Below are 23,960 nucleotides of genomic sequence, written 5' to 3'. Positions count from 1 at the left end.
CGGAGCCCCTGGGCCCCAGTGGCCCAGCCACACCCCCTCTCGGGGCCACGGAGCTCCCCGCCACACACCCCGGGCGGGCTTGAGGCCCGTGGAGGCTGGGGCAGCTTCTGCCTTCTTGAAGCCTGCAGGTACAGGTACCGCTCCTCCCTGAGGACGCCAGCCAGAGTGGGGGGACGAAGCCGGCATCAAACCCGCCCGTCCTGCACGAAGCCTCTGTGGCTTGCAGCAGAAGGGCTGTCATGACTGGCAGCCCACAAGGACTTGCTGGTATCAGGGAGACCATCTGTCCCGCTCCGCTGGAGTCGTCAGAGCGTGGGGAGGCAGCCCGCGCCGGCATGGGGTGTGCGGCGATGGCTCAGGAATGCAGGCCTGGCACCGGCCTGGGTAGGGAGCCCATGGGGGCTCTGACGCCCCCGGGGCCCAGCAGCAGCCGTCGTGGGGGAGGGTTCCAGGGGTGGGTGGTCCCCGGACTGCCCCCGGTAGCCTCCTCTGCCCCAGGACCTCAGTGCTGGCAGGGAGTGGGATTTTCTCCTGGAGGCTGGCTGGAAGCAGCAACAGCAACGCAGCCACTGTCCCTCTCTTGCCAGGACTTCTGGGCAGCCCCTCAGTTCTTATTTTTCCTATTTTTTTTTTTTTTTCACAAACTAGGGTTTTCACGGCTTGGAAAAATCTAGCTTTTAGTTCATTCCCAAAGAAAAAGCAAACTTGATGCTGAAGGAAGGCTTTCTGTGCCCTCTGCTGGTCAGCAGAGACTCAGGAAGGACAGAGGCAACTTGACGGGGTCCCTGGTGGGGCGGAAATCCTCCAGGGGGGCTACCGCAGCCACCAGCCCCAGCCCCGCGGCCGCTGAGTTCTGTGTCTTCCAGGGGCAGTGGCTGAACTACCACACATTGTCATGGCAGCGCGTGCGCCACCTCTGCTCCGATTAATCATGTGTTTGGTTAGTGGTGAGTCCTGCTGGGCCTCATGAACCTTCGCAGGTCCTCCCAGGACTCGGGGCAACTCTCGGAGCCGGGAGCTCTCCAAGCAAACCCGGCAGCTCCCCCGTGCTCTCTTTAATTGCTTCTCCCTTCAGCTGACACTGTGTGGAACTGGGATAATCAATCTGCAGGTTAGAAGAACAACCACGTTCTCTCAGGAGACGTTACAGCTCATAAAAAATGTACGGGCAACGCTCTTTGCTGTGGGTTTTGAGTTTTAACTCGTGCCCTGCCGTGCAGAAGGGGGTGTTGCGCCAGGGAGGGAGCAAGATGGGCATAGGGGTGATGGGGAGGGGGCAAAGGTGGACAAGGGACTCCCGTCACCATTCTGGGAAAGTGCACAGGGAAGGGAGGATGAAGTCAGATAATGCACTCCACGTCCCTGCTTCTCGCCTTCTGGGTGACAGCCCGTGGGCATTGTACAGCCCAGCAAACGGTTACCTTGGGGCCCCAGGCCATCAGAATGGAGCCCTGGGCTCAGGTCGGGGTGCCACAGAGAGCGCAGGTTCTCACGCCCTGAAAGGCGCTGGGCCCCCAAAGATGAGGCCCCTCCCTTCTCAGTTCACCATGAAGGGGGACTGACTTGAACTTATGTCCTATTATCACGGACACCTTCCCTTAAAGGATCCAGGGTGATGCTTTGCTGTTGTGAGAGTGACTTCTACTGTCTCTTTGGGGCTCCTCTGGGCTGCCCTCTAAAGCTCTGGTACACATTCAACCACGTGGCTACTTCGCCAAGGCCGTGCAAAAATGTTACCGTCTAAGTACCCCTTTTGCTCTTAGAGTGATGCAAAGGCATCTGGGGGACGAGATGGAGATGCCCTTTGCAATGGATGCGGTTGAGTTCTGGTTGGTCTCTTTTTTCCATCCCCGAATGCCAGTTGCCTGGGCTGCTGATCCGTCCTGGGGAGAAGGGAAAATTCCCAGCGTGCCCAAAGCCAACAGACGAGCAGGACCCCTGGGTTATGCCACGTTCTTCAGCTCCAGGGGGCACCATTCACAGGGAACTTGCTGAAGGCCCATCTGCGGGGCACCCATGGCCGCCCTGCTCAGGGGAGTCCTTGGGCCCTGGGTCACAGTGGCGGCTAAGCCACTCTCTGTGGCTGGAGGACTGACTGCAATTGGGAGGAGAGAAACCACCTGGTTAGGGATGACCGAAGGGTCCTAAGTAGTTGTGTGATTTCAAACCGAACTTTCCCCCACGTATCCAATTATGCTGACTATCATAAAAGTGGAACTTGGGTCCCCAGAGAGGATTTTATAAGCTCGTGGGCTGTACTTTTTATCTCTGGCTGTTCTATTTTCTTTATCCTCTCTCCTGTCATGGATCAGAGGGGTCCCTCTCTAAGTGTGGATTTATGCATTCATGCTGGGGGTATAGATGAGTCGCCGGCACACTCCTGAGTGCCCCTCCCCCACGCCTCTTTCACCCAAGATTGAGTGTAGCCTCCTGCCACAGGAGGAAGGAGCTGGTGGAGGCTTGGGGGGCCGGGGCGGGGGTGGGGAGCGGGGAATGGCAGGATGAGGTGCCCAACACCTGCCAGGGACAGACTCCCCCCTGCCCTCTTAGCCTTACAAGTAATGCATTTTCGCTGCACACGTGTGGCTCTGGCTGCACTCAGACCGGGCGCGGAGGAGGGGCTGAGCCAGCAGATGTTCCGGCTCAGAATGACCCTCAAAATGACCAGGACCCGGTCTCTGTAATGGTGCAGGTGGCAGGAGGGTCAAAAGGCCACGCATAGTCTGAGAAATAACCAGGTGAAGGAAGCTTCTAGACGGCTCTCTTAGACCGCTTTCTTTGGGGGGGGGGTCCTGCAGGGAACAGAGATAAAAAGGAGAATTTGGAAAGACTCCTCACGGGGGTCTTTGGGCTCGGTGTGGGTCCCAGGGCTGAGCCTGTGCACAGAGAGGCCCCGGAATGCAGCACCTGGGACCAGGAGGGCGTGGCTTCCGAAACCCCACCCACCTCCTCCAAGAGCAGCCTGGGGAGGGAGGCTGGTCTGAACACGGCCCTGAGGGAGAGTCCGAGAGCCCAGGCCTTCGGTTACAAATGCCTGCCTAGGAATTGAAGCAGAGCTCTCAGGTGTGTTCAGGACAGGGCCGCTGCGTCAGGAAAGAACTCCTGTGTCCCGACTGGGCCTCAGGTGTGCAGCCTTATCTGCTGTACCGTAGCCTCCGGGTTGCCTAGAAAGGCATCGGGTGCGTAGGGTTAACCGGGACCCACACATCCTGCTGGAGCCGTGTGATGTGGGAGAGCCCACGGCCACGCGGTGGCTGGTAGGGTCATTTCGCTGAGAACACTCTCCCTCCTTCCAGTTTGTCTATCGGTATCCTGTGTATTCTTCCGAGTCCGGCTCATGACTGGCTACTCCGGCTCACATTCATCCCTCCCTTTTATTAAACGTTTCCAAAACAGTTCCTAGAGTTTATACTCATTGATAGTCATTTAACGATGTAATTGTTTCTTGTGTTTTTTTTTCCTCAAGTGTCTACAAGATCACTGGAGACAAGGATCATGCAGTTTGCCTTTCTTGCATCCCTCAGCCGACTCCTGCGGAACTTGATGCAGCCTATGTGTGGAATAAACGGCGCCTGACCGATGAATGGGACCGATGTGGTCCCTGCTGCCAAAGAAATAACACGGTCTTTGCACGGTAACATCAGAGCGGACAGTCCTTTGCCCACAGTATATGCTCTGACTTTTTAAAGTTAAAAAACGTTTAAAAATGGAATAAAACCACCCTTTCTGAGAAAGACACCACTGGATGATGGGAATTAACTTTGCATGCAAAAAAAGAACCTGATGCCAAGAAAAAGGTCCTGAGCTTTCCATCTGAGGAGTCACCAGTTAGCTTGGATCACTCGGGAGCTCAGATACATAGATCTCTGTTGATTCGAATACAATGGAAACCTGAATAAACCACAAGTTCCCCAGCCTTTCCTGACAATGGACCCCTTCCCTCTGAATGCTTTCCCTTTCCTTTCTCTCTCAATGGGCCTCCTGTTTTGAAGGTTTTTTTTTTTTCTTCAACTGAACTGTAATTATTAATACATCAATGCATTTCCCCCATCTTGATTAGCTGGAGACCAAGAGCGATGATCGGGTGTTCTCATTGGCAGCAGGTGACCAGAGCAACTGGGACACAGTGTTGACTGAACTCCCCCCCCCAAAAGGAAAAGCATGTTTTTTTAGCTTTTATGGATATGTCTCCAGACATTGAACCATATATACTCTGGCTTCTTGAAATTCTGAAATGAGCTCAGGGATCCCTCTTTTTTCTAGTTAGCTTGTCAAGTGTTGGGGACCCCTGCCCGAGACGTTTTGAAGGAGAGGGTCTCTGAGCTACCTTCCCACTCCACAGCTCCCTGGTTCTCTGTCATCAGACCCACTGGATCATTTGCTTATCACCGGAGACATGTTCCCAACAACTTGAACAACTGGACTTACGGGACAGAAAATGCTGGTCTGGGGAAGTGATGATGCAGGGATACCGGAACTGGGCATCCAGTTCATCCTCCACTTCTGTCTTGGCCAGATTAGCGGGGGTGTGAGTTTTATTGAGAAAGGGAGGCGGAAGGGGAGACTGAAGGTGCACATCTCCTCATACACACTCTGCACACGGAGGCAGCCTTGGAGAGGGTTACCTGAGGTTTTCTGAGCTGAACTCGGACTCCAGGAATCTCCGGAACTGGTCCTGCCCCACCTGGTCCTTTAATACCTCGTCGAAAGAGAAGCCCCACCTCTTGACTCGCTGCTGGCTGGGCTCTTTGCTTTTGGGGAGAACAAAGGTTATAAAAAATGATCAGTGCTAAGCAAAAAACACTGTCTCTTATTCCCTCTGCCAACTCAAATCTATTTTGCTGCCGCATGCCGAAGGGCAAGGTCTCAGATCTAAGTGATGGGTTTGATAAAACCTGCACAAACTCCAGTTGCCGACTCGGCACAACCTCAGCCAATGGTCAAGTGTCTCTTTAGACAAGGCATTTCAAAGGGGCCACATTTAGGCGAGGGTTCCCCCGGAGACCTGCCAAGTGGCTGCTGTCTACAGGGAGGGAAACAACCCCGTTCACTTGGCTTCCCTGGACCCTGCCTGTCCACTACCGCCCAGCTCTTGACTCTACAGCTTCTCATCTTGCTTAGATCCAAGTGGCATCTGAGCAGTCAGAAACGCATCAGCTCCTCCAGGATGAACCCTACCACTTGCGTAGAGGCAGACTGTTGTGTCCATGGAACAACCATCTGGTCAGCCTCTCTGATGTTCTGGGTGTTGTTCTGAGCATCTTATCTCTGCTAACTCACTGGGTCCTCACAACTGCTCTGTAAAACAAAGTACTAGTATTGGCCTCATTTTACAGATAGGGAAGCTGAGGGCTGTGATCGCCTGCCCAGAGACACACTGGGAAGTGGTGGAGTCCAGACGAGTCCAGACAAATGTGGCTCCAGAGTGCAGCCCTTAGCCTGACAGTGCTGTCCCACACCCATGTGACCCTCCTCAAACCAAAGCAGGGGTCGGTCTTATTCTTTCACTCTGGGAGGATGAGCCTAGTTCCTTCAGCTCTGCCTTTCCGTTTGCAGTTCACTCATGTACTTAATCCCCTGACCCTTCAAGTAGCTTTGGGTCTAGGTCACAAGCCACACGCTATAACCGCTATATGCAAAGAGTGGTCTGGGGACCAGCAGTGGACTCTTAAGCTCTGTCTCAAACATGGGGAATCAGAATTCACAGCCATTGAGATCCCTGGGTGAGTTAAATGCTCACTAAACTTTGAGGATCATGGGTCTGGCAATACTTATTTTCCTTCTTTTTAAAAAACTGACACACAGTTCTTATTATCTCTAATAGACATTAAGTGAATAAAATCATGGAGTTGATATATTCTCATATTTGTCTTAGACAATGACACTTAGTGAGGAGGGGGAAGAGGGCGTATGTGTTCAAAGGTTTGGAAAAACAAATAGGTCCAGCCAAGTGTGGCTCAATGGAAGTTTCTGCTACAATAAGAGTATTCTGTATCTCTTCCCTCTGTCTGGAAGCTCCTAGACTCATGTGGCTCTTGAGCACTTGAAACATGGCTAGTGTGACTGAGGAACTGATTTTTATTCTTTTATTTATTTATTTATTTATTATGTTATGTTAGTCACCATACAGTACATCATTAGTTTTTGATGTAGTGTTCCATGATTCATTGTTTGGGTATAACACTCAGTGCTCTGTGCAATCCATGCCCTCCTTAATACCCATCACTGGGCTAACCTATCTTCACTCTCCTCCCCTCTGAAACCCTCAGTTTGTTTCTCCAAGTCCATAGTCTCTCAAGGTTCTTTTCCCCCTCTGATTCCCCCCCCTTCATTTTTCCCTTCCTTCTCCCAATGTCCTCTGTGTTATTCCTTGTGCTCCACAAGTAAGTGAAATCATATGGTAATTGACTCTCTCTGCTTGACTTATTTCACTTAGTATAATATCCTCCAGTCCCATCCATGTTGATGGAAAAGCTGGGTATTCATCCTTTCTGATGGCTGAGTAATATTCCATTGGATATATGCCATATCCTCTTTATCCATTCGTCTGTTGAAGGACATCTTGGCTCCTTCCACAGTCTGGCTATCATGGACATTCACTTACACCATACATGATGATTTTTAAATTTTATTTCATTTTAGATCATGAAAGTTTGTCTGTTTGTCTGTCTGACAGACCAATCCCTCACTGCCAGAACTTCTGATTTAATCATCCTAGGGAGGGGACTGGGCATTGTTTTTCTTGTTGTTGTTTGTTTTTTATTTTTTATTTTATTTTATTTTTTAAAAGATTTTATTTATTTATTTGACAGACGGAGATCACAAGTAGGCAGAGAGGCAGGTAGAGAGAGGAGGAAGAAGGCTCCCTGCTGAGCAGAGAGCCGGATGTGGGGCTCAATCCCAAGACTCTGGGATCATGACCTGAGCCGAAAGCAGAGGCTTTAACCCACTGAGCCACCCAGGCGCCCCTGTTGTTTGTTTTTTAATAAACTCTCCAGGTGGTTCCAATGTATGGCTAGAGTTGTTGGCCAAGAACTTCACTTATGAAAACCAATAGTCCCTCAAATTGCCAGGTATATGAGAAGATGGACGGATCTGCTCTGAACGGTGATTAGTCACAGTGACAGATTAAGTGATAAATGACCCCCAACGAAACCCACTATGTCAGAAATAGAGGGGAAGTACGAAAACCAAACCAAACCAAACCTGTATCACACCCTCAGGGGAATTTAAGAGGGTAAATATAAAAAGAACAGGGCAGGCTGCTACGAAGAAGGGGTCCAAGAAATATTAAGAATTCCTGGAAGTGAAAAGCATGACTATCACCCAGCCCTCCCGAAACTCAGTAGGAAAAAGAAAAACTCATAAAGTATAAAATCATAGAATGAACATTACTGAACACCAAGCTGAAGGCTCTGAAGAGGAAGTCAAGGAATTCTATCCTTGAATATAGAATAAAAAGACTAAGAGATGGGAATTATAAAAGAGAAAAGATAAAGAGAGATGGCTGTCCGATCCCAGAGGCTCAGAGTTTCTACAAAAGGATTTCCTGAAAAGAGAGGATAAAACAGAAAAAAGAATATTACTGATTAAGAAAAGGGGTGAGGGGAGAGAGCAAGAGAAAGAAAATACCTTGAGTTAAGGAAAGATTTACATTCTTGGATCAGATTAGAAGGGATGACATAGGGCCCATCTAAACTATTTGAAAGCACTGGGTGTGATGCATAAACAGTGAATCTAGGAACACTGAAAAAATAAAATAAAGTTAAAAAAAAAGAAAAAAAGAACTCCTAGAAATAAGATACTCTTCTACCAACTATTTCTCTTTTAACGTTGATGGAGAAACGGAAGTCCCAAAATGTTGGTTTAAAATGTATCAGTCTTGGGGTGCCTGGGTGGCTCAGTGTGTTATGCCTCTGCCTTCAGGTCAGGTCATGACCTCAGGGTCCTGGGATCTAGCCTCGAATCAGGCTCTCTGGTCAGCAGGGAACCTGCTCCCCCTACCCCTCCCCGCCCCAACGCCTGCCTCTCTGCCTACTTGTGATCGCTCTGTCAAATAAATAAATAAAATCTTTAAAAATAATATATCAGGCTAACATACCTATCAAGAAGAATGGGACTTGGAGGAAGCAAAGGGAAATTCCTATTTTTTATTTTACATACTTTATTATTATTTGCATGGTTGATGCCATTAATTAAAAATGAAAACATTTATAGCAAATATAAATAGAATAGAAACTAGAGTAAGGAAAGCTAATACAAAACTTGATAAATAAAGCAAAAATCAGGGAAGAGGAAAAGAATGAGATTTGGAAACCATGAAATATCAGGAAAAAGATAAAATACATAATCCAAGTAAATATAACTGTTTTTTATCTCAATGTCTAAAGCAAAACACGCCACTAGAAAAGTGGGTGAAGAACACAAAACAGTCAAGTTCACGAGAGAAAAATGAATATCAACCATGAGAAAAGATTCTCAAGTCTTTTAGCAAAGTGAAAAACATGAGATTTTTTATTTTAACTTATCACATATGTGAAAATGACAAAGACTGATAATTCTTGAAGATAATACTTGAGTCAGTGAGGAATGTGGAGAAATGGACACTTTTAAACTGTGGGCAGGAAATAAAATGATATTATTTTGCTTAAGAGAATCTAGTCCTATGAACTAAAATAAAAATAAACATGCCAGTCCTAGCAATTCCACTCTTGGAAGTTTATCCTAAAGTAGTAATTGGACTTGTGTAGAAGGATGTTCTTTGCATCATTGTTTACACTAGCAAAAAGAAGAAGAAGAAGAGGAAGAGGAGGAGGGGAGGGGGAGGGGGAGGGAGAGGGGAGGGAGAGGGGAGGGGAGGGGAAGGGAAGAGGGAGGAGATACAACCTTAATATTTATGACCTGCGGACTGGTTAAACACATTATACTACACTCATGCAAGGGGACACTATGTGTTATTGAAAAAGTTAAGGCAGATTTATATGTGTTTACAGAGAGAGATTCCCATGATATATTAATTAAAAAAATTATGGGACAATGTATATATAATGAATCCCTTTATGCAAAAGAATACGATACTGCATATACATGAGGATCTAAAAAGAGAGACTCTAAATCAAAGGTTCCCAAACTTCCTGAGTTCATGGCACCCTTAGAGTCTCAGTTACTTTTTCATGGGACCCCTGGGCAAAAAACCCCACGTAACAGCTTTGTTTTTTAAATAGGTCCAAAGGACTTAATATGTATTTATGTCCTAAAACTTAGTAGCTATAAAGTATATATAAATTGAAAGAAAAAAAAATGTTTACTTCATTCTTAAATAACCACAACGTGTCCCTGCTGAGCACTGTACCTCTTCTCAAACTTTGGAATCAGGCTCGACCCCAACACGCTCGTTTTCTGTTCCATTTTGATTTTTGCACAATACTTGCCTTTTATCAGCAACTGCCCTGAAAACTCAGATTTGCAAAGAAAGGAATGTAATGTGAAATGTTGAAAATGGTGAAGTACTTCAAGCTAGTACTTTACACTGTATCAGATGCACAGCAGCCGTCACCGAGCTTCCCTCGAGGATACAGAATATGCTGGGGTGACCCTGTGAATTCCCTGCAGGGGCCCAGGGTGCATGGGCTCCGTTTGGGAACCACGACATTAGACTGTAAGCAAAGATTCTTTCTGGAAAGTGAGATTAGATGGGAGGGAGAGAAACTTTTCTCTATTATGCCCATCTGAATAGTTTGAACTTTTATTATAATAAGCAAAATATAAAAATAATAAAAGATTTCATTACTTTCTTAAAAGATTTTTAATTGTTTTTAAGACTCAATTTATTTATTTGAAGGAGAGAGAGAAAGCATGCATGCAAAGAAACGAGTAGGGGAGAGGAGCAGAAGGAGAGGGAGAAGCAGGCTCCCCAACGAGCAGGGAGCCCAATGTGGGGCTCAATCCCAGGGTCCTGGGATCATGACCTGAACCAAAGGCAGACGGTTAACTGAGCCATGTAGATGCCCCAGACTTTTATTACTTTTTATAAGTTTTTTTTTTTCATTTTCAGAAAAGAAACCAGAAAAAGAGCAAGAGTGAAGGGGAATGAGGGAGATATAGAGAAATGAAAAATGAAATAAAAAGGCTTCTAGCCGAGAGGCAGAGGGTGCCAAGGCACACCACACCAGGTGTGTCTGTGCACTTCCCTTGGTGACTGTGACTCTGGTCCCAGTCCCTCTGGGCTTTGGCTCCTGGGCTGGTAAATGAGCGCCCTACCTTCCCTCACAGGCGAAGAGCTACTTTTAGTCACTCCCTAAGAGCAGAGTGATGAAAAACACAGCTCTGGAACCTGTTGTCTGGGTCTGACCCTAACTCTGCTACCCACTCGCTGAGGGACCTCGAGCAAGCTCATTAACTCCTCTGTGCCTCAGTTTCCCCATCTGTTCAATGATGAGAACTCTGTTTAACTGTTGTGGGGACTCGCTCTTATTGCTGCTGCTGCAAATTGGTCAACAGATTTTTTTGTCCCCCCAGCAATCAGAGCTAGGATGAGTGGGGGGTGCCTGGGTGGCCGTCAGTTGAGAGCCCGACTCTTGGCTCCGGCTGGGGTTCTGACCTCAGGGTCATGGGATCGAGCCCTGCATCTGTTGAGCTCTGCGCTCAGCAGGAAATCTGATTCTCTCTCTCTCTGCCTCTGCCCCACCGTCCAGTGTCTCTCTCTCTTCTCAAAATAAATAAAATATTAGAAAAAATAATTAAGACTGTCCCTGTTCTCACGATATCCAAGGGTCAGAGAGAGGTCAGAGGAAGGCACTGGGGATCCATGCACACACCAAAGCTATAGGGAGGTAGAACCGTGTGTGAGCAGAACTTACGTAGGAGGTAACCAGAGGGGTTTCCGTTCTAGTGATAAAAACAGTCCAATTGAGATAGGAGATAATGTAATCTCACCATCATGTGATTTTTCTCCACATCTCTTTCCTTCTCAAACATTAAAACTTTTTTTTTTTTCTTTACCTCATCTCTAGGTCCCATAAAGTGATATCATCACTGATCCAGGGATTGGATGGCTCGGCCGGCATGATCAAAGGATCATATTCCACATACTGTTCCGTGTAAGCAATTAAGCTGCAGGAAGAAAGCAAAGCATGCCGCTGAATTCCTGTAAAAATGTTTTCTCTTTTACACAAACATCATAATGGTCTTTATAGAATTCTAAGTTAAAGGGAATCGCCTTTACTCCCACTTCTGATGAATCCAATTGTTTCCACTTGTGCTTATTCCCTTTCCATGACGAATGTACCATTTTTGCATTATGCAGTCATAGTACCTGTAGGCATTTTTTATATTTTCCCCACTTTACTCTGTACCTGGACCCTGGCTGCACTAGCCTGACTGATACACAGGTCCAAACCTGCTTGTGTATCACCTCTCGCAGAGACCGCGGCTCTCAGGGCATCTGGGTCATAACGAGGACACTAGAGTCCCTCCAGGCTGTCCCTCCTGGCTGTCAGGCAAGTGTTCCCAGCTGGGAGATTTCCTTATTACAAAGACTAAAATCCTGATAGGCCAAAAGGAGGTTATGCATTATAAGCATTATTCCACAAAACAACTTAGTTTTTCCAGTTATAATTCAAGCAGCTGCATTATCTTTCTAAAACAATAAAATAGTACTAAATGATTTCACACACACACACACAAATAGCAATTTTAGCAAAAAAAAAAAAAATAGGGATTTTTTCCTCCTATCCCTTTTCACAGACTTATACTTTCTACCCTTCTGTTTCCTTTAGCAGTTAGCTGTATATTTTTAAATTTGGTTTTTATAGTTGTTCTTGATGATCAGTTTTTGATGAGGATTTAACTTTCCCTTTACCAGTCCCCAACTCCCCCACCACCTCCTCCCATGAGCCTCCTAAGAGACATATAATACTTTGGTAAACCAATATTTATTATTGTCCACATTATTAAACTAGATACAAATTGTATTTTGCTACGCTAAGGAGCCTCTTCAAGGGTTCTAACAAATCTGTAAAACATCTCTAGCAATAATTTTCCCACATCTTAAACACATCACAGGATCGTAATTCGTTCTGTCTCCTCCGCCTCCTAGAGGATTTCTCTTCAAAGTCTCGAGTCCTCTCTCTCCAGTTTGGACCATTGGCTCTACACGCCTGATGCCAAGTCACCGTCCTGGGAAGTCCTTCACTTTCTCGTGGAGCCCTTGCTTTTCCGGACTTCACGTCTGTTTACTGGCTTTCCTTCCTGTCGTGTTGAAATCCTCCTCGAGTAGTTTCCTAAGAAAGGACGCACAAAGGCTAAGTATTTCAAGTCCTTGTGGGTCTGAACGTATTTTTGTTTTATCTTTATACTTGGCGGATGGTCCTGGGCGCAGAACCCCAGGTTAAAAATCATCTTCCTTCATGGTTCTGAGGGCGGCGCTCTACTGTGCTTTCTGGCGTCCAGGGCTACTGCTGAGAAGTCTGGATCCAGCTTCTTCTGCGACTGTCTTTCCTCGCTGGAAACAGAGCCTTCTGTTCTTGTTGCACTGCCCTGAGATTTCACCCCGGCCCTTGCTGGTGGTTTTTATTTACTGTGCTGGGTATAAGGTGCAAGAGATTAAAAAAAAAATTTCCCAGAAGTATTATTTCTTGGCTAATTTCATTCCATTCATTTCCTTGGTCTTCTCTTGCTGCAATTCTTTCTAGGCGAACATTGGACCTTCTGGATTGGTAATCTAGTTTTCTTAAATTTGCCTTACCGTTTTTCATCTTTTTGTCTTTTTGCTTGACAGTCCTTTCCATCTTGTTATTTATTTATTTGCTTTGAATCTGGGCTATCACTTTCTTAAGTTTCCAGAGTTCACTCTTGTTTATCATAGATCTAGTTCTTGATGTATGGATGAAATATCTTGATATCTGATATTAATATTTCTTCTTTTTTAAAAAAATATTTGTTTGTTTTAGAGACAGAGAGAAAGTATGAGTGGAGGGGGAGGGGCAGAAGGAGAGGGAGAGAGAGAATTTTAAGCAGACTCCTTGTTGAACACAGAGCCCGTGGTGGGGCTCAATCCCTCAACCCTGAGATCATGACCTGAGTCGAAATCAAGAGTTGGACCCTCAACCGACTGAGCCACCCAGGTGCCCGTGATATTAATATTTCTGAGGATATGAATTCTATATTTTTATTTTCTGGGCTTTTAAAAATAGTTTTTGGTCCCTCCAAGTCCCATTTGCTCTTTGTTTTTATCATACACCATCACACTGGGGTTTCCCTTGAGTGTCGGGAAAATCTCTGGACATCCACTTGTGTGTAAGAGTAAGATACAAAAACCTGCTTGGAGATTCAGTGTGTATGGTGTGTATGTGGACAAGGGTTCATTGTCAGGTCATGGGTAACTCACCAGACTTTTCACTAGAGCTCCAATGAGGGATGTGGGGACTTTCCCTGGGGGACATTGATTTTTCTCTAGAGCAAGGGTAGGTAAACATTGTCAGCAAGACTCCGTAAATATTTCAGATTTTACAGGCCAGATGGTGTCTGTTGCAACTACTCAGCTCTTCTATTGCAGCAAAAACCAGTCATAGATAATTCATGAATCAATGTGTGTGATTGGGTTCCAATAAAACTTTATTTGCAAAAACAGTAGGGTGGAGAAGACTTGGCCCACGGCTTGTAGTTTCCTAGTCTCTTGCCTATGGGCATATACATCGAGTTCCTGGAGGGCTAAGAGCCAGGCAGAGACAGGAGGGAGGGTCCCACTGTTCACTAAGTTGATCCTCAATTAATTTTCTGTTTTCACCTGGCTATTTATGATGTGAGGCGCCTGAATTCTGAACTGATGTTGACTCAGTTTCTCTGGAGAATAAACTGTTCATCTTCTATGATGGTAGAAACTAGGGAGAGATAGTTTCCTAGTGGGGCAGTTACCTAGGGATCCAAAGATCCAGAGACAGACTTTGCCCATTCCTCTGGGTTAGCCCCAGGCTTTATTCTTGCTCTCCATGGTCTCTTGTTTTATTCTTGTTCTCCATGGTACCTTCAAAAGCCAAGACCAAATTTTGTTGGGCAATCTGGCTCACTTTGTTCCAATACTGACACTTAACACACAGGTTATAATGTTCTTTGCTCTGTCCTCAACCATCTTGTTTTCCTTTATTTTTAAATTAAATTTTGAAATATTTCAGGAATACAGAAAGGCGTAAGAATTGTAAGGACATCATCCTTGTTCTTGCCACCCTATTAAAAAAATAATACAATAGAGACAGGGGCCCATGGTTATGCCCTAATTCCATAGACTCTCAAACTTGGAAAAATTTGTTGAACCTGTTAATCCATTAATTTGTGGACCATGTCACTCATATCATTTTTATTCCTTTACTTACACATTGCTTTTGAGGAGGGAGAGAAGAGAAACATATGTCCACAGTATTGTCTTGAGTGAACTTGTTATAATTAATATGATCATTTCCTTTATAGCTGACACAGATTAAAAATTTTTTTTTTTTTTAGTATACATAATACTGTAGTAGAACACCGTTGTTCACATAGGTTTTTCCATCTTCTGGGTTATTTATTTAGAATTAACACCCACAAGTGCAATTATTGGGCCAAAAGGTATGAATATTTTTATGGTTATCGATCCACCATAAAACTTTTCTCCAAGCACTGCCAACTTGAGTGTCATCAATCTCTCCTGAAATGATAAATTCAGAACCACAGTTCTTACTACTGAATTGCAGAGGGTAAGCATGGTCAATTACTGCAGAAAGTGTGAAGAAATTAGCCAACAGCTATAACTCATTGCCAATCAGAAAGTGTGGTCCACAAACCAGCAGCATAGTGATCGCCTGAGAGCTTGTAAGAAATGGAGAATCTCAAGTCCTACCCCAGACCTACAGAGTCAGAAGCTGCATTTAAACCAGATTCCCCAGGTGATTCATATGCACAGCAAAGGCTGAGAAGCACCACATCTTATTTGATATTCCGAGGGGTTCCGGTCATTTTATTCATCCAGTCAAAATGGAGGAGCCTGGGATACTTTCAGTTTTAAACAGGGCTCCAGATTTTCCCATCACCTCACAGCCTCCTCACTTTTCCAGGTGTGGTTTGTTGCCCAGCAGGGTGTAGGAGGTCCAAGGTGGAGAGCCTTGGTTCTCATTCTCGGGTGAACCATTTGAGTGATCTTTGTCAAGTTCGCCATGTTACATAATGGCCTTGTGGAGCACTCAGGACCATTTGAGGAAAGAAATGGAAAAGTATTTCAAAAGAATCTTCCAAATTTTCTATACATGTAAAATATGTGATTGCAACCACCATGTGCAGTGGAGGCATGCTGTCCTCATAGGAGCATAAGGTAGGCAGTGTGCCCAGATGGAACTTCATCCCTAAGAGCTCTGTGGCCTCTCAAGGCTCTGGGGCAGCACTGTGGCAGGAAGGGTGCTGTGACATCTCCATAGGGAGCCATCCCTTTGCCACTTGGGATAATTCCATTCTTTTTGAAAGAAATGGGATTGTACATTAAGGTACATAATAGTTTCCTAGGGCTGCTCTAACAAATGACCACTTACTTGGTGGCTTAAAATGACAGAAATCTACTCTCTCTTACTTCTGGAGGCTAGAATTTCTGAAATCAAGGTGTCAGGAGGCCTATGCTCCCTCTGGGACTTGAGGGGAAGAATCTGTCCATCCTCGCCTCTTCCAGCTTCTGGTGGCTCCAGGAAGTCCTTGGCTTGTGGATGTGTAACTCCAATCTCTGCCTCTGTCTTCACATGACTTCTCCTCTGAGCCTGGTCTTCTTCCCTCCTCTCTCTTACTTGTTATTGGATTTGGGGTCTACCAGAATAATCCAGGATGATTTCATCTCAAGATCCTTAATTCACATTCGCAAAGAGTCTTCCCAGATAAGGTCACATTCACAGGTCCCACAGATTAGGACTTGCACATACCCTTTTGGGGGCCACTATTCCACCCATTGCAGGGAACATGAAAGAATCCAGGCATGAAGCTGGAGAGGGCACACTTGACCACCTGACTCCTTCCCTTAGATCGGCACAAAAACTAACCAGCAAATGGTAACCTCAACCCTGTTTCAGGGACAATGGGTCATGTGAGATGTGTCTGAGTCATGATGAGGTGTTGGAGCTTTCCTGATTATTATGTACTTGGGCGTCCACAGAATTCTCAGAATTTGAGATAGTGGGTGTAGTCCATGGGGCTCTCCTTAGCCGTGACACTTTTGTCTCTCAGAATGTCTGCCCCTAGCCATTCCAATGACTTCAGCCTCCAGTGACCCCAATCTCCAATCAAAGACTTCTACCAGAGCAGCCCAAGACAAATGGTGTGTGTGTGTGTGTGTGTGTGTGTGTGTGCGCGTGTGTGTGCGTGTGTGTAGGCAGGTGTCTGTCTTATAACTAATTAATTTCAAGTTATGGGGGATTTTTTAAAAAACCAGAAATGGATATCCCTCAAGTAATACATAGGGATGGAAAGACAAAATTTCCTCCCTGCCTTCCTTATCCATCCTCAGATTTCCATGAGACAGGCTGGAGTTTGTACCAGCTGCCTCTCCAGGTTGTTTCTTGAGCTCTTCCATGTGGCCACACCTGCACCCAGTGAAGGCAGGTCTGACCAGCCATGCCACACCTAGGTTCCTGGATGGAACCCAGCAGGAGTGCTTGGGATGAGAGGGGGCAGGGGAGGCTCAGGAGAGGCTGGGTAAGAATTCTGAGTACTTGGGTGCTTGGGGGATCCTGCCTGTTTGTGGCCTGGTTGCTTGCCAGTGAAGATAGCTGTCGTGTTGACCAGCCCAAGGCACCTGAAACTTAGAGGGCCAAAGAGCAGCTAGGAGGATGTAAGTTGTAATGAAACATGGGCTCACGGCCAGGTCTTCTTTAGAGAAATCTGGGGATACCTCCAAAGGGTAGAGGAGAGGTAGTGAGAAGAATGGGGATATTGGCTCAAGAGAAGTAGTTGAGAACCCAAGGAGGATTTTTGTAACCACTGAAGTTAGGAGTGCAGGATAGGACTATGTAACCTGCTTTAAGTGTGACTGAAGCTGTGCCTATGGCCTCACCCCACATCGTGACTTCTTAGACTAGGGTTTAGATGGGACCCTAGATATGCATGGAAGAACATGTGAAGAGAGGGGTAAGAACTTCCCACAGAAATGCCCAGCAAGCTATACCAAAGCAACAGAGCTCCAATTAGGATAATCACTAATCAGTTACCCAAAGCCAATGATGGGCAGCATTGGTCAGCAGGGAAGTTTGTTGTATTGGAAGAGGTACAGCTATTTTGTTAGAGTTTAGGTACATGAATAAAGTTGGTTAGAGGCTTTGTAAAGGAAACAGTAAAAATTATACGGACAGGTGCATTTTGAATGTAATATTTTATTGATAGAAGTGGGATGTACTGACTAATCACTTAATTAGACTGGGCTATACCAGGACCTTCTGATCAAGCAAGAGACTTGACTTTTTTTTTTTAAGACAGGAAGGGAAGGGGGATGGGCAGAAGGAAGGGGGAGAGAGAGAATTGCAAGCAGACTCCCTGCTGAGGGAAGAGTCCAGTATAGGGCTTGAGCTCATGACCCTGGGATCATGACCTGAGCTGATATCAAGAGTTGGATGCTTAGTCAACTGAGTCACCCAGGTGCCCTGAGATCTGGAAATTTTTAAAGGTATTTTAGAAAGGAAGATCTTGAGATTCTAAGAGGAAGAGAGAGATTGGATGGTATATTAGTCTCTTACAGCTGCTATAAAAAACTGCTACATATTTAGTGGCTTAAAAACCCAAATGTATTATCTTATAGTTCTAAGGGTCAAAAGTCTGAAATTAACACTGTGGGACTAAAATCAAGGTATCAGCAGGACCGAGTTCCTTCTGGAGGCTCAAGAGGAGAATCCATTTCATTGCCTTTTCTCCCTGATAGTGGTGTCCCACATTCCTTGGGTCCTGACCCCCTTCCCTCTTCAAATCCAGCAATGCCTGCCCAAGGCTGGATCACATTGTGTCACTCAGACACTGACCCTTCTGCCTCCCTTATCTACAACAAGAACTCTCCTGGTTACACAGGGTCCACCTGGATAATCCAGGGTAAACCCCTATGTTAGACTAACTGACTAGTAATCTTAATTCCATCTGCAAATGTAATCCCCCTTTGCCATGTAACCTAACATATTTTACAGATTCTGGGGATTAGGACCTGGGCATCTTTGAGGGACAATTATTCTGTCTTCCACAGGTGTCTTTTGAGAGGCATTTGTGCAGAAGATGGAGAATGAAGTCACTTAACAGAGGGTGTGGTGGTAGGTAAAAGGTGTACACCAGGCCTGCATGGACTTTTTGGGAATGGCACCAACATGTTTTATTTCATTGTCATTGTTACGACCTATGCAAATAATCTCAGTGTTCATGAATCTATGCTCACCCGTGTACTGTTTGCCATCACTGCATGGGAAACACGGGAAACAGCAAAATGCCTTCTCTTGGAGGTTCCTATGAGTGGCTTTGGCTGTTAGGAGTCTGTTGCCTTAACTCCTCTCCTAGCTTTTGCGGGGTTGATTCTTAGAGAGAGGGGCCGAGAAGGTTAACTCCATAGTCAAAGGTGGCAGAGCGCTGAGAGAAGGTGAAAGAATTCCCCACCCCAGAAAGAGATGGAGGAGGATCTCCTCTTCCCTCACCTTCTCAACTCCATGAGACTGGCCAGAAACAGCACAAAGGGTGGAGTGTAAGCAAGCACTGCTCGCCTTGTCCCTGCTCATCTGGGCCGGAGGTGTCTTACTTAGGAGCTAACACTTTCAAAGTGGGATACAGAGGCAAGGACCAAAGGGTTGGTTGCCTAGGATAAGACCTAAGCTTCAGGCAGAGAGAGTACAAGGCTTTCGTGTCTGCATTTGGGCTGTGCAATGCCATTTCTTAGGTGTCAAAAGAGGTACAAATGGAGACAGAAATGTCATCTAGGGATATAGTGAGTGTACTTGGTTGGGTTGACCCTTGCTCTGTGTCTCTTGGGGTCCAAGTGAAGCAGTTAGGGATCCTGGGAAGTGAGAAGCCCTCCAGAATGGGTAAACAAGGCAAGAAAATGGGGGTTCCTGCTCAGTCTTCACCATCTCCTGGGAATTGCACCCAACATGTACCTAGGGCTACTTTAGGTGCTGCCAAGTGTTTATAAGCCTTGCTCCCAGCCACAGTAGATCTGTCCATGAATGGATACCTTACTGGCCCAAGCAGTGTTGCTACCCTCTTTCTCTAGCTTCAGGTATAGAAACTGCAGTTACAAAGTTCAGGGGTTGGAGGCATCCTGTTTCCTAACACCTGTCTGTGATAAAAGAGGCTGAGGCCAACAAGGAAAGTGGAGCAGGACAAGAGGTGAAGAAGGAGCCTTGGGAGTGTTTGGGGCCCTGGCTCCAGATTTTTTTTTCTTTTAAAGTGTGGAGCCCAGCATGGGGCTCAAACTCATGACCCTGAGATCAAGACCCAAAGCTGAGATCAAGAGTCGCTCACTCAACCAACGGAGCCACCCAGGCATCCCCTGGCTCCAGCTATACCAATACTTAGGGGTGTGGCTGGCCTTCCCCAAGCTCAACTCTGCAACTCCTCCTTGTAGGGTGTGGCCAGCACATGCTCCTTTCATTGGAACTGGGTTCAAGCTGGGGTTCTATTGCCTGGCAACAAAGCAATAGTATTGAAAGAAGGATGAAGGTGATGGGTGTGATGGCAAGTTCATGGAGGCACCCTTTGTAGCCAGAGAGGCTTCCTCTCCCCCAGAACATGCACTTCCTTGCAGGGCAGAGACAAATTATCAGAGTATCCTGGAGACACACTAAGACAATGAAATGGGCCAGCAGGCAATGTGGGAGGCAGCAGTACTGTTGGAGTCCAGAGTCAACATCAATGGCTGCAGGAAGACTTGAGAAAGGACAGGAAAAACACAGAGAGAGAACAGAGAGGTATGGAAAGAGCTTTGCAGACAGCAGGCACATAACAGTATACAAACAACAATGTCCACAGACCACTGGGTGTGGGTGGCACCAAAGCAGAATTGAGAGGTGTTACAGACTGAATTGTGTCCCCCCAAATTTCATATGTTAAAGCTCTAATCCTGCAATGTGACTGTTCTTGAAGATAGGGCCTTTAAAGAGGTCACTAAGGGTAAGTGAGGTATGGGTTGGGGCTCAGATTTGACAAGACTTTGGTCATAAAGAGAGGAAGAGACACCAGAGATCTCTCTCTCTCTCTCTGTGTACAGAGGAAAGGCCATGTGATGACACAGAAGCAGGAGGTCATCTGCAAGCCAGGAAGAGAGGTCCCACCAGAAACCAGCCCGGCAGGCACCTCAATTGTAGACTTCCAACCTTCGGAACTGTGAGGAAAATAAATATTTGTTTTTTATGTTGCCCAGTCTTGGTATTTTGCTATGGCCACCTGAGTTGACTATTATAGGATGAAATTGAAAAGAGAGAATAAATACAGGAAATCCAGAGGAAGTCCATTAAGAGCATGATTTCTCATTGAGAAGTTTTAACATCCTTGTCTCCTTATCTCTGCCTCCTTCTGATTAGTATATGGTGGTGTTATTATCAAAGGCAAAATTCTCACATCATTAGAAGGTGCTGACACAGCAACCATCCACCAAACGTGCCATCCACCAGCATCAGGGGTTTGAACTGGTTCTTGGGTGAGTACGCAGCCGGCCAATTTATCCCTATAGTCCCTTCCATTTCCTTGTAGAAAGGGGTAGAAGCTCATCTCCTGGCTGCCAGGGTTAGGACCCATGGTCAGTCATTCAGTCAACATTATTCAGTACCTACTAGTGCCATGAAATAATGAACAGCCTTCTGGACCGCAGGGCGATGCTCACACCGAGCTAATAGCAAGGTCATGGCTTCTAACAACTTTGACCAGTAGTCATGGGTTATTACACACACACACACACACACACACACACACACATTTTATATGTGGGGCCTCATATACGACATATATAGGTTATATATATTATAGTTGACCCTTGAACAACATGAACAACATGGGGATGGAGCACTGAATCCCGGTGCAGTCAGAAATCCATACAACTTCGGACTCCCCCAAACTTCACTGCTAACAGCCTGCTGTTGATCAAAGCCTTACTGATAATATGCACAATGCATATTTTGTATTTCGTGTATATGATGTGTTATATTCTTACAATAAAGTAGACAGAGAAAAGAAAATATTATTAAGAAAATCATGATTATGATTAAGAAATTAAGAAATTATGATTAAGAAAATCATAAGAGAAAATACATTTATAGTACTGTACTATTTTATTGAAAAAAATCTGTGTATAAGTGGCATTCAAACTCATGTTGTTCAAGGCCCAACTAACCCTTGTGTGTGTGTGTGTGTGTATATATATATATATATATATATATATATATATATAATGGGGGGTCTATATATGTATATATACATATGCACTATGTATATACATGTATACATATACAGTCATTCATGTATGTATGTATACATGTATGTATACATGTATACATGTATATACATAGTGCACATGTATATATACATATATATATAATCCATTAATATGGATTGCTAAATCTAGAGAGGAGAGAAATAACAAAAGTGAATTTAGAAAACTTTTAGGCCAATCACTTAAAACATTCTGAGAGAAAAGTTTTAGAATTCATCCTCTTTCCCTTAACAAAAAATTGAGACATAGTTTTATTACAAATTGTAGAGAATATGACAAGAAACGTAAAACAGGTGAGTTGGAGGAAGAAGCGAAGGGTTGAGGGGTCTCTGGAAGGGACCCCTAGAGCTTTGCACACATGAGGGGTATGGTCCACAGAGCAGGTGTGGGAGATGATGGAGACACAGAGTCCGGGGAGATGGACAGTGAGGAATGGTTCACAGCTATGGGATGTGGGACGACGAGGCATGGAGTGCAAAGTATTATGGGACAGTGACTTTCATTTCTACTTTAGAAATGCAATACAAATACGCTACAGCACTCATGAGAAATTGGGGCCTCTAAATGGGGAGGAAACCTGGAAACCATATGTGGGAAAGGTGAGTAGGAGAGGGTGTTTGCAGTCCCTTGCACTGTATGTGTGGTTTTCTAGACCTGATGCACGAAAGAGAAACAAGACACCAAGAGGTTCTGGCTAGAGAGGGAAAGGACTACAGTACTACAAAGAGGGAAGAGGAACTTCTGGTTCCCATTTCATTCATTCATTCATGTTGGGGAAAGGTGAGGAAAAGAGAGACTATCAAGAACTCCTGAATTGTGGGTCACCAAGAGAAAATACCTTCCATGGAGAAATGTGAGATGAGTGAAGGCCGTGAGGGTGAATTGAGCCTCTCAGAAGGAAGACTAGAGGCCAGGCCAGGTATCTCAGCCCTTCTAGCTTTTGGTTTGCATCCAGTGGCCCTGGCTATCACGTTGCCTCTGATCTTTCCGTCCCTGTCACCTGAGGTGGGCTGGGAAAAAGAAGACACAGAGATCCCACGGTGTCTGGAATCACAGACAAGCAAAGTTGTAATGACCTCTTCGGCCCCATTCTTCCTTCCCCCAAACTTTCATTAAGCATTAAGTTCATGGACTTCCATCACCCTAGCTGGTTTTTTTTAATAACCCTCAGGGTATTCAGGCCCTTGCTGTCTTATCTCATTTCGTTAATTACATTTCAGGATCATGGAGGGTTGGGAGGCAGAGAAGGAACCAGCATCCAATTTCAGAGAGCAGCGCAATCCCGAGATGGGCAAGCAAGATGATGTAAAAAATCAATTCAGCAGTCAGCTGTGATGCACAAATGGCTCCGAGGGATAGGGTAAGGACAGCCAAGTGCACAGGCGGATAGGGAATGAGACAACTCGATCTCTCTGTGCGGGGCAGTATGATGTGACTTCTGCAGGGACGAGGCATGGCTCAGTGCCTAGCCAGTGGGGAGAGGTCTCTGCAGAAACCCTGCAAAATGCAGGGGCTTTTTGGACCACTTGGAACTGAAATGTATACCGTTTTGCATTCCCATATTGGTTTGTCAAGTGCTGTAGGGCTTGGGTGAATAAAAACGGGGCTCCGATGAGGACCCTGGCAAAGGATGGTAAGACGTCCATTGTTTGGCGATCTCGCACAGGTGAGCTATACCAGAAATGGCCTCTGGGCAGAGTACAATGACACAAACCCTAGGCCTCAAGGTTCATCGTCTGAATTCAGAAGAGCACGCCCCTCGGAAAAGACTCTTTGCTCTTGCTTCAGGACCAAGGCTAAGGGACTTGGTCGTTTGATTTCCTGGTATGGTAGATTGATTTAAAAAATGAGTCTATTTCTCCAGCCCTTGAATCCGGTCTGGGCTTGTGACATGTGTTGACCGATAAAAGACAACAGAAGTGCCAGAGTGTCAGTTCCAAGCCTCAAGAGGCTTTGCCTGCTCGTACCCTCTCTCCTGGAATTCTACTATTCCCACGGGAGCAAGGTCAAACTTGCCGGAGGATGAGAGACTATGTGAGGGAGAGCTCAGCATCCCAGCGGAGGTCATGCTAAACCACCTGGAGCCAAGCACATGAGAGAGCCCAGCCAAGAGCACAGAGCTGTCCGTGGCTGCACATGGATACCAGCCCGAGCCCCTGGGAGCCAGCTGGCACATAATCACGCGAACCGTAGCAAATGCCTGCTGTTGGAAGCCACTAGGGTTTGAGGTCGTTTATTACTCAGCGATATCTAACAGAAACACCTGGTCTGCCTGCAGACTGTTGACCAGGAACAAGAAAACAAACCAACAATCAAACAGCTAAAAAGCAGAAACACAGACTCGAAGGTTGTAATGGTCTGAGGCTCTTTACGGAAAGGGAAGAAGTTTGTGGCACTTCATAAGACGCTGATCATTGGCAGTTGCAAAGCACAGTATAAAGTATGTATTCACCCAGGAAAATTAACTGAAATATAGTCTCCTTTCTTTAAGAAGGCAAGTGCATGA

The 23,960-nt window shown here is 45.7% G+C and overlaps 1 protein-coding gene across 5 annotated transcripts in view; it reads right to left on the bottom strand.

Annotated features, from left to right (window-relative positions):
• The window catches only part of RGS6 (regulator of G protein signaling 6), a 553,489-nt gene that overhangs the window by 42,126 nt on the left and 487,403 nt on the right, over positions 1–23,960 (bottom strand). For all 5 annotated transcript variants that reach the window (XM_044231757.1, XM_044231758.1, XM_044231759.1 and 2 more), the window contains exons 13-14: positions 11,002–11,112; positions 4,626–4,751 (exon numbers count right to left, since the gene is read on the bottom strand). In XM_044231757.1, the coding sequence (XP_044087692.1) occupies positions 4,626–4,751; positions 11,002–11,112 (237 nt within the window). The remainder of the gene's footprint in view (positions 1–4,625; positions 4,752–11,001; positions 11,113–23,960) is intronic.

The sequence above is a fragment of the Neovison vison genome, chromosome 13 (genome assembly GCF_020171115.1).
Source record: "Neovison vison isolate M4711 chromosome 13, ASM_NN_V1, whole genome shotgun sequence".
NCBI classification, from domain to species: Eukaryota; Metazoa; Chordata; class Mammalia; order Carnivora; family Mustelidae; genus Neogale; species Neogale vison.
This window is presented reverse-complemented; position numbering and strand designations above follow the sequence as displayed.